General features: G+C 47.5%; 1 protein-coding gene across 5 annotated transcripts in view; it reads left to right on the plus strand.

Annotated features, from left to right (window-relative positions):
• LOC115191833 (teneurin-3) overlaps window positions 1-13,433 on the plus strand; it is a 109,708-nt gene that overhangs the window by 82,871 nt on the left and 13,404 nt on the right. For all 5 annotated transcript variants that reach the window (XM_029749781.1, XM_029749783.1, XM_029749782.1 and 2 more), the window contains 7 exons: window positions 1,076-1,230; window positions 5,014-5,115; window positions 5,301-5,474; window positions 5,697-6,307; window positions 8,615-8,790; window positions 9,885-10,120; window positions 12,088-12,384. In XM_029749781.1, coding sequence (XP_029605641.1) covers window positions 1,076-1,230; window positions 5,014-5,115; window positions 5,301-5,474; window positions 5,697-6,307; window positions 8,615-8,790; window positions 9,885-10,120; window positions 12,088-12,384 — 1,751 coding nt within the window. The remainder of the gene's footprint in view (window positions 1-1,075; window positions 1,231-5,013; window positions 5,116-5,300; window positions 5,475-5,696; window positions 6,308-8,614; window positions 8,791-9,884; window positions 10,121-12,087; window positions 12,385-13,433) is intronic.

The raw sequence follows: 13,433 nt of genomic DNA on the forward strand, positions 1-13,433 counted from the left end.
TCTTCTCTCCTCCCTCTTCCTCCTCTCATCCCGTCCTCCTCCTCTCTTCATCTGTCTCTCCTTTGATTAGCTTGCTGGTCATGGCGGAATGCGGCAAGGGGTTTTAACACCCCTCCTCTCCCATCCCTTCTTTCTGTCCTCCCCCCTCCCATCCCTCTTTCCCTTCACCTCCCCCTCCTCCCCCACCTCCCCCTCCCTACAGGATCAGCGGTGGAGCAGGTACGCACACCGCCTCAGGAGCGCGAACCCTCCTCAGATACACACACAGGAGAAAGGGGGGAGAGAAGTTGCTTTTAGCCGCTGTTGTCGCAACCATAGCAACAGTCTGTTTCTCATCCATTTGGATGGGAAGTGAAGATGACCTTACCCCCCTGCTCCTCCCTCCCTCCTTCCATCCTTCCCTCCCTCCTTCCATCCTTCCCTCCCACCAGAAACATGGGTGTTTTCTTCCCTTCCTCCTGTCTTCTAGGCTCTCGTCCCCCAAATATTCTATTTTTCTTATTTTGGGGGGGGGGGGGGGGTTAAAATGCAGAGAGGGCGCTGAAAATGGATTCTTTTCCCACCTCCCTACCTCCCTTCCTCTTCTGCCCTGTGAAATAATTCACTACTAGACATCAAAATGTGAATTATTCACAGGGTGCTTCCTTCTGCAGTGACCTGAAAAATGCCCAAGCCACACTCGTACACACAAACTCGTTGTACATACACAGGCTGGCAGGTGCTGTGTGCGCGCGCATGCGTGTCCATGGGTGTGTGTATGTGCGTATAGTACGTCTTGTGTGAATGTGCACGTACACAGATATGTGTACGTGCAAATATCTCAGTCTCCATCTCTCTGCTTCTACTCCAGGTATTACGGTAGATAGGAACAAGTACATCTACTTCTACTAAATCTCCTTCCTTTCCCTCTGTCCCGCTACTCCAGGTATTACGGTGGATAATAATTGGTACATCTACATCTTACCTCTCATCATTTTCCCTCTCTGTCCCACTACTCCAGGTATTACGGTAGATAATAATTGGTACATCTACATCTTACCTCTCATCATTTTCCCTCTCTGTCCCGCTACTCCAGGTATTACGGTAGATAAGAACGGGTACATCTACTTCGTAGACGGGACCATGATCAGGAAGGTGGATCGTAACGGGATCATCTCCACCCTGTTGGGCTCCAACGACCTAACCTCAGCACGACCCCTGACCTGTGACACCAGCATGCACATCAGACAGGTGGGTCACATACACACAGGGACGTCCACCTGAACACGAACACACACCAAACCTCCAGTGTTTGCTGGACTCACTTTATCTTAATGGCGGCCCCGAGTCATGGTGACGGAGCCATACATATACAAACATGGTTCTATCACCCTTACTATATAAAGCATTTTGAAACTATAAAAGTGCTAATTTGGCAGTATACACTCAGTCCATATAGCCTCTGTGATGTAGATGGTGTGACTGGCTAGTATTGACAGGGGTGTTGTCTCATCTGGGAGAACCAGCCAGTGTGTGTTGTGTTCTCCCCTACTGAGTGGCAGTGCCCCCTATTAAAGGCCTAAAGCTCCCCCTGCTGGCCGCTCCCTATACCCCAAACCTGCCCCCAGTCAACCGACACAGCTGAACTCTGCCCTATGGCGTAGGCTACAGTGCCAGGGTTGGGGACGATTACAGTTCAGTTCAACCAATTCAGGAAGTAAACTGAAATTACACAATGAGAAAAGTTACATTTTTACTATAAAACTTAAATTAATAGCCTGGGTGTTTATTTGCTTTAATCACTTAGTGCACACAGCTTTTGCTCATTTCTACATTTCCTGCACTAATGTGTTATCATTTACACACTGTGTCACGTTTTTTTGGTCTCGTTATACCTAAAAAAAAAAATGTTCAAGACTTTTCCTTGTGCATTTTCCTCGGTTCTGCCGATTTCTAGGGCTCTTGACTGTTTTTGTGCTAGCCAGTTAGCTAGCAGTTCTCAGCTGTTAGCAGCCAATGGCTAGCAGTTTATTATTGGCAATACAAACTGATGATTGTCATAATGTTTCGAGTCATTACTGAATTGTTCAATGTAACAAATCAAACATTAAACCTCATAAACAATTCATTTAGACCCGGCGTTTATTTGAAACAGGCTTGTATTTGCTGAAATGTGTGCAGTTGCTCAGCTATTAAAAGGGCCAGGTGATCATTTGAAACTCGCCGTCTAATTGAAGTTTTACAGTTGTTCACTTCCTGAATTGCCAAATTGAAATGGAACTGACCCCAACCCCAGACAGCACTATGGCCCTCAGCCTCAGCTCAGGGCCAAATCCAACTCCAGGTATTTCAGGGTCCAGTTTGGATCTCACTTTATTGTTGAAAGACAGGAATCATCTGAGGATTATGAGGGAATAGGATGTGTCAATCATAATACTGTTCCTGAAAGTGGCCTCCCCTCTTGGAGGTCTTACTAGGCGCTTCTCCTGGATTATCCAATCAGAATGGGCTATTTTGAGCTTTAGGGAAGCACTGAGGTGGGTTATCTTGAGTGATAGGCTACTAATGGTGCTGTCTAGATGGTGGTAGTTTCGTTGATGTTTGTTGCCAAACTGAGAGCCCAAGAGAATGTCAGTTTTCTGACTGACAGTATATTGACAGTGTGCTGAACTAATGTAATGCATAACCAGTGTGGGCAAGTCAAGTATTTGTTGTGTTGTCTCTGAGTCCCCTGTGCCTTCCACTGCGAGCTAGATCTCTCTCTCTCTGTGTGTGTGTGTGTGTGTGTGTGTGTGTGTGTGTGTGTGTGCCCTGAGCTACCCCTATATCAGTCCTCGCTACACCTCACTTCCTCCAATTCCCCGTCTCTCAAAACAGAGACATCCCAGAGACAGATTCGCTCAGATCATTCTTCTCCATCTCTCCATCCCTCTCTTCCTTTCTTCTTTGGACTCACTCCTCCTCCTTCTCATCCTCTTCTCCTCTGCACAGTCACAATCACAGAGCGAGGGAGAGAGTCCCCAGTGACAAAGAGAGCGAGAGAGGGAAACACAGAGTTGAGTTATTCAGAGAGGAACATATATGCAGTACCCTTGTGTCCGGGGGGAAGAATGGGGAAGAGACACAGTGTAGCGCAGCCAGCCAGGGAGGGAGAAGAAGTATGACTGCGTCCCAAATGGCACCTTATTCCCTAGATAGTGCACTAAATAGGGAATAGGGTGCCATTCGGGAAGCAGCCTGGGACTCAATGGAGCAAAAACAAACCGAAGACAGCTTTGTGTCAGTTAAAACAGGCAGCAGAAACACATCCACGCATTGCACTGCAACCTCCAACCACTGTCACCTCAACATGGCAAAATAAAATGTTCCCATACACGTACTGTAGAGAGGGGAGTCCCCGACATCTGTTGCCTCAGTGCTTTCAAGTCTATAACACTCTCTCTCTCCAACTCTCTCGCCAACTCTCTCTCTCCAACTCTCTCTCTCCAACTCTCTCTCTCCAGCTCTCTCTCCAGCTCTCTCTCCAGCTCTCTCTCCAGCTCTCTCTCCAGCTCTCTCTCCAGCTCTCTCTCCAGCTCTCTCGCCAACTCTCTTGCCAACTCTCTCGCCAACTCTCTCCATCTCTCTCTCTCCAACTCTCTCTCTCCAACTCTCTCTCTCCAACTCTCTCTCCAGGAGCTATGTTGAGAAGTTAACGATTGAACTCCGCCGTGCGCTGCAGTGGCTTCCAACTGATGTTTTTGTGCATCTGAATAGACAGGAAAGCTCTGTTGTCATTTCATTTTCCTCAACTTTCCTCCACTTCCATTTCCACAGGGGAAAAAGCAGGGGTTAAGTATTTGTAGCACTTTGAGAGGCGAAGGAAGAAACACAGTCTGTCTTCCAGTCACTGCATGGTACCACGTGCCCAAATAGTGGCTCTTTATAGTGCAGCTTTATCCATGTATAATGTATGGTCTGTAACTGGCAGGGAAGAGCTTTCATGTGGTCAAGCAGAAGGCTAAAAGTGTCATTACCTTTTGATGGTCCTCTGCTGAGGTGCTTAACCTGCCAGGTCACTCAGGGTCGGGGGTGGGGCGAAGACGACAGGTCCCTAACTACCGCTGTGCCCGGAGCTCTACAACACTAATGGTGCAGAAGTGTGTGTGTTTTGGTGGGGGGCCGGAGTGTGTGTGTGTGTTCTCTTCATATCATCTTTACCATCACATTTTGTCCGCCTGCCTACCCTGCTCCTCTACAGGTGGAAAGAGAATGAGAGAGAGAACGTCTCGTTCAGACAGTAAAACTTTAACGTTTACGTCTCGCTTTCTCTCTCCTCTTTGTTTTTCCAGCAGAGAGTTGCTTCCCTCAGGCGATGAGGAAACGCATCAATTCGCTGTGTGTGTGTGTGTGTGTGTGTGTGTGTGTGTGTGTGTGTGTGTCTTAAAATATAATAAATGACCCGGTGGCTGATTTAAATTGAATCAGAGTGAAGCACACAATGTATAAGTCCTGAGAAGTAAAGGATCCTTCTTCATCAGTGTCACAGCCAGACGCTCAGAGGAGGGGGTAGAGGGGGTAGAGGGGTGGAAGGAGGGGGTAGAGGGGTGGAAGGAGGGGGTAGAGGGGTGGAAGGAGGGGGTAGAAGGGTGGAAGGAGGGGGTAGAGGGGGGGTAGAAGGGTGGAAGGAGGGGGTAGAAGGGTGGAAGGAGGGGGTAGAGGGGGGGTAGAAGGGTGGAAGGAGGGGGTAGAGGTGGCCGGAGGGGTGCAAAGCAGCACTAGACTCACATCTCATCTGTTCTGTGTTTGTGGGTTGATTTGTTTGTTTCTGTCATCTTTACAGAACTTTTGCAAATAGTTTTCACCCCTTGAGGCTAATAAAGGTTCTGTTTGATTTCTTTTTCTTCTCCTTAAAGTGGATGTAAATTGTTTAGGGTTTTTGGGTCTGTAATGTTTTTTGGGTTACGTGTCAGACCCCAGTAAGGCTAGCTGTCACCCTTGGCGTCGGATAATGAGGATCCTAATAAATCAAATCAAATCTCTGCTCTGCTGTAGGTTCGTCTGGAGTGGCCCACAGCCCTGGCCATCAACCCCATGGATAATTCCATCTATGTCCTGGACAACAATGTGGTGTTGCAGATCACTGAGAACAGACAGGTGACCATCACACTCCCACATAGGAGCACTTCTATTACATACACAAATACGTTCATGCTGGTAGTGGGAACAATGCATGATGGGTAAGGCGAGATAGAAGGATGCACCGACACATTGGGGCTGAATAAGCCTTCGTCAAGATACCGGTCACCTCTTTGACTAGCGTTGTTGCTGTGTCCCAACAGGTGCGCATCGTGGCGGGACGTCCCATGCACTGCCAGGTGCCAGGTATAGAATACACGCTGGGCAAGCGGGCGGTGCAGACCATGCTGGAGGGAGCTGCTGCCATCGCCCTCTCCTACAGCGGCGTGCTCTACATCGCCGAGACGGACGAGAAGAAGATACACCGCATCCGCCAGGTGATATAGTATTGTAATATAGTACTGTAATATAGTACAATAATATGTCATGAGATGCAAACGAAGGGGGGAAAAAGAGCAAGAACAATATACTGTTGTATTTGTCGTTCTTGCTGGCACTGTTTTTGCAGACGGCGCCTATTTTCTATACCTTTCGATGATCGTTATGTGGCTGTGGATAAGAGCATCTGCTAAGTGATTCAACTTTACATGTACATGTAGGTGTCCACGGACGGCGAGATCACACCCTTGGCCGGAGCTCTGTCCGACTGCGACTGCAAGAACGACGCCAACTGCGACTGCTACCAGACGGGCGACGGCTACGCCAAAGACGCCCGCCTTAACTCGCCCTCCTCGCTTGTCGTCTCGCCCGACGGTACGCTCTACGTGGCCGACCTGGGCAACATCCGCATCCGCGCCGTCCGCCGCAACCAGCCGCCGTCGGGCTCCGCCGTTTCCGGCCCGGGCTCCTTCGAGGTGGCCTCGCCGTCGTCCCAGGAGCTCTACGTGTTTGATTCCAACGGAACCCACCAGTTCACCATGTCTCTCGTCACCGGTGACTACAAGTACAACTTCAGCTATAGCAACGAGGAGGACGTTACCGCGGTGACGGATAGTAGTGGCAACACCTTGAGGATCCGCCGCGACCCCAACCGGATGCCGGTGCGGATCGTTGCCCCGGACAACCAGGTGATCTGGCTGACAATCGGGACCAATGGCGGGTTGAAGACACTGACGGCCCAGGGACAAGAGCTGGTGCTGTTCACCTACCACGGCAACAGTGGGCTGCTCGCCACCAAGACCATACAGATAGGATGGACCACCTTCTATGAGTAAGTAGTACTTACTGACCAGCAAAGACTTGGGGCCCCATTCTGACTGACTATCTGACTGACTATCTGACTGACTATCTGACTGACTGACTGACTGACTATCTGACTCTGACTATCTGACTGACTGACTGACTGACTATCTGACTGACTGACTGACTGACTGACTGACTGACTGACTGACTGACTGACTATCTGACTATCTGACTATCTGACTGACTGACTGACTGACTGACTGACTGACTATCTGACTGACTATCTGACTGCCCCACTGGTTGTGTTTGAGAACGCTGCTATAAGAGAAGTCTCCCTCTGTTGTACCCTCAGACTGTGTAAGGAAGTGTCAGTGTCCCCATTTTTGTGAGTGTCCCTTGTCCCTTAAGTCCTAACTCTGACAACATGAAGATGGCCTTCATCCTCCTTTATCTTCTAGTGATTGGCTGTGTGTCTTTTCTGCACTTCCATCTGATCAGTATCCGTAAGGCAGGGGCAGAACAATGCCTGCTCAGCAAAACCCTGTCACACATACACACACACACACTCACATACACACACACGCCACACAACTCAGGGGAAATCTTTATATAAAACTTTCCGTTCCGTTTCACCTTGTACTTGCACCACGTTCCAACACATGGAGGAATAGTTGTAAATTATGCAGTGTGTGTGTGTGTGTGTGTGTGTGTGTGTGTGTGTGTGTGTGTGTCATACTTGGAGGGGAGCTCATCTGGGAGCCACACCCACTGTCACCATGGAGGAAATATGTAAAAATGGAGGGAGAGAGGGAAAGAGAGAGTGGGAGAACAGAGAGAGGAGAGAGAGAAGAGTGCGAGACAGAGAGTCACAAAGTGCTTGTTACTCCCAGAGCAGACATAAACCAGCAGACACAGGGCTGTCACTACATCTCTCTCTAAATGTGATAGTAGGCTAGCTCAGACACACACACACACACACACACACACACACACACACTGACACTGCCTCCAGGCACCAAAATAGACTCCCAACCATCATGGGACAGCAAAGGCCCTAGTCAGCTAGGCCAGTGTGTTCCACCATACTACAGCTTCTATAGCCCCAAACGTTTACCACAGAGCCCTTGCCAAAAAGACTGCCTTTGAGTCTGAACCCAAACCCTGACCCCTATCCCCTCGTACAAACCAGCAGCCATTCATACATCGTCCCCTCAACCTGTTAACTCTCTATTCAACATCACAATCCCAGAGGAAGTCGTTGACTACAGTTCTACAGTGTCTGACTGTATCCTTAAATACATGTACAAAAACAAACACATGTTTCCTGATCTTTCTCTCAGATATAGGAGACACACTTCAAAACAAACTTCCTTTTGATATTTTTGGGGGACTATCTGTTGTTCCATGTAGTGAATCTGTTATTCAGTGTGTTTGTATGGGCTAATAGCAGTAAAGATAAAAATGTATATTTTTACATACTTCAAGGGGTCTTAAAATTCAAAATCAAATAGCAAAATGTTTCTTGGTATGATTTTCTTAAAACAATTCCATATATATTTTCCTCTTTCTCCAATCTCTCTCCCTCTGGCTTCTCCCCTCTCTCCCCCCTCTCTCTCCCTCTGTATTCTCCCCTCGCTCTCTTTCTCTTTCTTCTCCCTTCTCTCTCCCTCTGTCTTCTCCCTTCTCTCTCCCTCTGTATTCTCCCCTCTCTCTCGCTCCCCCTGTCTTCTCCCCCCTCTCTCTCTCTCTCTCTCTCTCTCTCTCACTCTCTCTCTCCCTCTGTATTCTCCCCTCTCTCTCTCCCTCTGTATTCTCCCCTCTCTCTCTTCCTGTCTTCTCCCCTCTCTCTCCCTCTGTCTTCTCCCTTCTCTCTCTCCCTCTGTTTTCTCCTCTGTCTTCTCCCCTCTCTATCCCTCTCTCTTCTCCCCTCTCTCTCTCCCTCTCTCTCTCTTCTCCCCTCTCTCCCTCTCTCTCTCTTCTCCTCTCTCCCTCTCTCCCTCTTCTCCTCTCTCCCTCTTCTCTCTCTCCCTCTCTCTGTCTTCTCTCCCTCTCTCTGTCTTCTCTCCCTCTCTCTGTCTTCTCTCTGTCTTCTCCCCTCTCTCCTCTCTCTGTCTTCTCCCCTCTCTCCTCTCTCTCTGTCTTCTCCTCTCTCTCTGTCTTCTCCCCTCTCTCCTCTCTCTCTGTCTTCTCCTCTCTCTCTGTCTTCTCCTCTCTCTCTGTCTTCTCCTCTCTCTCTGTCTTCTCCCCTCTCTCCTCTCTCTCTGTCTTCTCTCCTCTCCTCTTTCTTTCTTTCTTTCTTTCTTTCTTTCTTTCTTTCTTTCTGTCTCCCCTCCAGTTATGACAGTGAGGGTCGTCTAACCAACGTGACGTTCCCTACGGGGGTGGTGACCAACCTGCACGGGGACATGACCGGGGCCATCACGGTGGACATCGAAACGTCCGGACGCGACGAGGACGTCAGCATCACCACTAACCTCTCCTCCATCGACTCCTTCTACACACTGGTCCAGGGTAAGTAGAGGTGGGGAGGAGTGTGTGTGTGTGTGTGTGTGTGTGTGTGTGTGTGTGTGTGTTTGTTTACACATGTCTGTGTGAGTGTGTGTGTGTTTACACATGTCTGTGTGAGTGTGTGTCTCAACTTTGTGAATACCAGTCATGAATTTTAATGAGCCACGTTGATAACCAACAGCATTGATTAGTCGAACGTCAACACAATACTAATGACTTCACCAATTACTCAATGGGCATTAATCCCTGATCCCCTTTCATTATTAAAGAGGTCATAAAATAAAGACAGCTCAGAGATCAATATACTTAATCATACAACAGTAACTGTCTGTTTGTAGAAAGAGGAGAGGAGAAGAGAGGAGAGGAAAAGAGAGGACAGGAGAGGAGAAGAGCAGAGAAGAGAGGAGATAAAAGAAGAGGAGAAGAGAGGAGAGGAAATGATAGAAGAGAGGAGAGGAAAAGAGAGGACAGGAGAGGAGAGGAGAAGAGCAGAGGAGAAGAGAGGAGATAAAAGAAGAGGAGAAGAGAGGAGAGGAAATGATAGGAGAGGAAAGGAGAGGAAATGAGAGGAAAGGATAGGAGGAGGAGAGGAGATGAGATGAGAGGAGAGGAAAGGACAGGAAAGGAGGAGAGCAGAGGAGAAGAAAGGACAGGAGAGGAGAAGAAAGGACAGGAGAGGAGAGAAACCTTGAAGGGTTCTATCAATGCAGACCCAACATAGGAATCTTCCATCCTTTATAAAACAGAAGGGGAGAATGGGGTTCTCAAATCTGAAATCAGATGTTGCTTATTTCAGCAATAAGGTCCGAGGGGGTGTGGTATATGACCAATATACCACGGCTATACCACGCTGTTCTTACGCATGAAGCAACGTGGAGTGCCTGGATTCAACCCTTAGCCGTGGTATATTGGCAATGTACCACAAACCCCAAGGTGCCTTATTGCTATTATAAACTGGTTACCAACGTAATTAGAGCATGAAAAAGAAATGTTTTGTCGTACCCGTGGTATACGGTCTGATATACCACGGCTGTCAGCCAATCAACACGCAGCCACCCAGTTTCTAATCTTGGTTATTGTTTTTCTCTCCACCACAGACCAACTAAGGAACAGCTACCAGGTGGGCTACGACCACTCTCTGAGGGTGATCTATGCCAACGGGATGGACACACACTACCAGACGGAGCCCCACATCCTGGCGGGCGCCGCCAACCCCACGGTGGCACGGAGGAACATGACGCTGCCCGGGGAGAACGGGCAGAACCTGGTGGAGTGGCGCTTCCGCAAAGAGCAGACCCGGGGGAAAGTCATCGTGTTCGGGAGGAAGCTCCGGGTGAGAAGGGAGGATGATGGAGAGTGGCGGCCATTTTAGTTTGATTGTTGTTTTGTTTAAGCTGCAAATTCAGTTAGCTATATCATCAAAATATAAGAGGTAAATGAGGTATTTTGTCTTGATTAAGGGTTAGGCATAAGGCTTATGAGAGGAGCTGCCATTTTGTTTAGTAGGCAGATGTGGTGGTTGGGGTTTTTTTTCTTCCTTTTTTTGCTGTGACAGCTTGGCACCTTTCACACACACTTCCCAGCGGGCATAGCTGGTTAAAACATCATTACTACCTGTCTAGGGGTTTCTTATGTGGATTCTAACAGTTGGGGTTTCACAGCCTCTCTCTTCCCTTGGAGATGATTTAGTCAGATCTTTGGCTGCCACTTCCTTCTAGTTTTTACCACGACATCATTCAAACATAGGCTACAATATAGGACGGGTCTTGGTTGAGGTTTGTTCCTAACTACGATATGGATTTAACCACTGAAAGGGAGTGAGACTATTTTCCATATCAAATAGTATTCGGTTCAATGTCAACTTTTCCGTCTCCTCGTAATCACCATCTAAACGGCTCAAATGAATGACAGTTTGTCAGCGATTAGCGAGGGACGACGATGCTTTATTGCCGCGATGTTTTGTCTCCTCCAACATCAAAGACAATATCTGAAAGTCATTACCATCTATCCAACAAAGGAAAAGGTGTACTTTTGTTTTCCAGCTGACTCGCCAAGGGTTAATTCCCTAATTCCCATATCTGATGCCTCCTGTATGTGAACTAAAGCTGATGGGACACACACATGGATGGGACACAACGACACAAACACACACTTCCTGCTACATCTAATGGTGGGGTTGCATATTCTGAGCCATTCCCTCTGTTAGAGAAGAGGGCTGGTCTCCAAGGTGTTAACCACTCCTCCTCCCAGTGTCTGTCTTCATCTCTCCCTCCAAAGACTGCTCTCTGTATGTCCCAAATGGCACCCTATTCCCTATATAGGGCACTACTTTTGACCAAGACCCATAGGGACACTGTATATGCACTATGTAGAGAATAGGGTGGCATTTGGGACTCATCCCATTTCTGTCTGGATCTCAGCTTCCTCGTCTCATTACTGAAGAATGTCCAGGAGGAATCAGGGGCCTTCGCTTACAAAAAAAACATGAAGGCCATATTGACATTCATCCACAGTTTTTTTTCCCCCCCCCCGTTTTGCTGGCAACATGAAAACCTGAATGGGGGGCAGGTAGGCTAGGTGGGTGTCCCCACGGCATCCATCCCAGCAGGAAATGACATGCTTTCTTATGGGAAATAAATTGATGCCGGGGTCACGTTCTGTTGGCTAGTGTCTGGGTGTGTCTTAGCGGCATTCCGAAGGCCCCTGTCATCTTCAAATGAGTCTCAGCTCCCAATAGGCTGAGAGAGAGACTCTGCATGGTTACCATCACAATATTATTCTTATTCTCACTCTCTCACTCTCTTTCTCTCGCTCAGCCACTTTGGTTCTCTCTCATTCTCTCTGTCTCTCCACCTCGTTGAATTCCTAGGGGGGCTAATTTATGAAAGCAGTCAAAAGCAAGAGTTTGAACACACGCCAGCCAGTCTCTCACTTTAATGAAACTCCCTTCACAATAACGGCTAATCGAATGCTAATAATCCCTTAAATGAATTTAGTGTCGCTCATGAGAATCGATCACGGTAAACAGCGGTTTAAACAAACAGCGGGGTCATTGCGAGGCGATAAATAGTGGTTCTGGGTCGGGAATTGACTTTGAAAGCCGGTTCAGTTCACAGTTTCATAATTTATCCTGTGTGTTTGTTAGTTTTTTGTTTTAAAAGTTCAACAATCTGTCCAAATCTGAATAAAGTCGAAATAATGTATTGTTAATAAACATTACTCCTTAGACTGCAAACCTTTTCATTGGATTTGTACAATAGTTAAGTTAAAACTGTCCAACCCTTCTGCTTTTCTCTGAAGGTGAATGGCAGAAACCTTCTCTCGGTGGATTACGACCGAACTCTCCGGACAGAAAAGATCTACGACGACCACAGGAAGTTCCTGCTGAAGATCGTGTATGACACCCAGGGTCATCCTACTCTGTGGGTCCCCAGCAGTAAGCTGCTGTCAGTCAACCTTACCTACTCCAGCACGGGGCAGGTGACCAGCCTACAGAGGGGTCCCACCACAGAGAGGGTGGAGTACGATGGTCAAGGGAGGATTGTGTCCCGAGTGTTCGCCGATGGAAAGACCTGGAGTTTTACATACCTGGATAAGGTAGGAACTAGAGGAAGGATGATCAATTAGATTCAGCCGCGGGCCAATTTTTTTCTGGACCGGATGGTCAGGCACATAATTACAAATAATTTGTTGACAAATTGACCGCAAGAAGCCCAAACAGATATGTTTGACTAAAACATAATAATTTCAAACATTGCCTACATTTATATACGATCACGTTTCTCTCTATTATGCCTGGGAATACTTGGGAACAGATTTCTTAAATTAAAATCACTTGGAGCTGATTTCCTGGCGTTTTTACTCTCTTTTATGTCCAACAATAAAAATTCCAACAAGAAAATCTATATATCGTTTGCTCAGAAAATGTGCTGCCAGTTGGGGAACGTGCTGCCAGTTGAAAAACTAACACCCACACACGCATACACACACACTGGTGCCATGATCAGCAACACCAGCAAACACCCCATATTGACAATGCAAAAACATTGTGAGAAATTACCGATCTATTGCATTCCAGCTAGTGTTTTGGTGAGTAGCTGAACCGATATGGTCATTGTCAAACGCAGCGCCGCTTGTTTGCTGTCAAAATGTCACCGTTAAACTCCACTCCACTGTGTATTGAAGCGCAGTGTTCCTACACCCTGGCATTACAGCGTCAGCTGCTAACTACACTGTGAGTCTCCCCTATGAACGCCCAGTAAGCTTTACCCATACACCCACACACACAAACACAACCACTTTCTGTCCCTCTTTAACCATAGACGAGCTGTTCAAATCTGTAAAGACCGGTGCATCTCCTGTTATAAAAGGATTAGTGGTGGGGATAGTCGTCTATTTTCATTGTCAGCACAAAAAACACAAGGTTATTTTCTGAAGATGAAAACAGTGAAAAATAAAAAAGCCACAAAAGTCATTGAAGGCCCCCTTGAAAGCTATGAGTGTCAAAACCGAAAAGATGCTTTGAAAAATATACAAGGGAGTCTGCACAGGCTCTATAAAAGGACCATATTCCCTTTAGGTAGTAAGGATATATAGAGAGAGAGACAAAGAGAGAGAGGGGAGAGAGAGAGAGAGCAACAGCAGGA

Source organism: Salmo trutta, chromosome 4, assembly GCF_901001165.1.
Source record: "Salmo trutta chromosome 4, fSalTru1.1, whole genome shotgun sequence".
Taxonomy (NCBI): Eukaryota; Metazoa; Chordata; class Actinopteri; order Salmoniformes; family Salmonidae; genus Salmo; species Salmo trutta.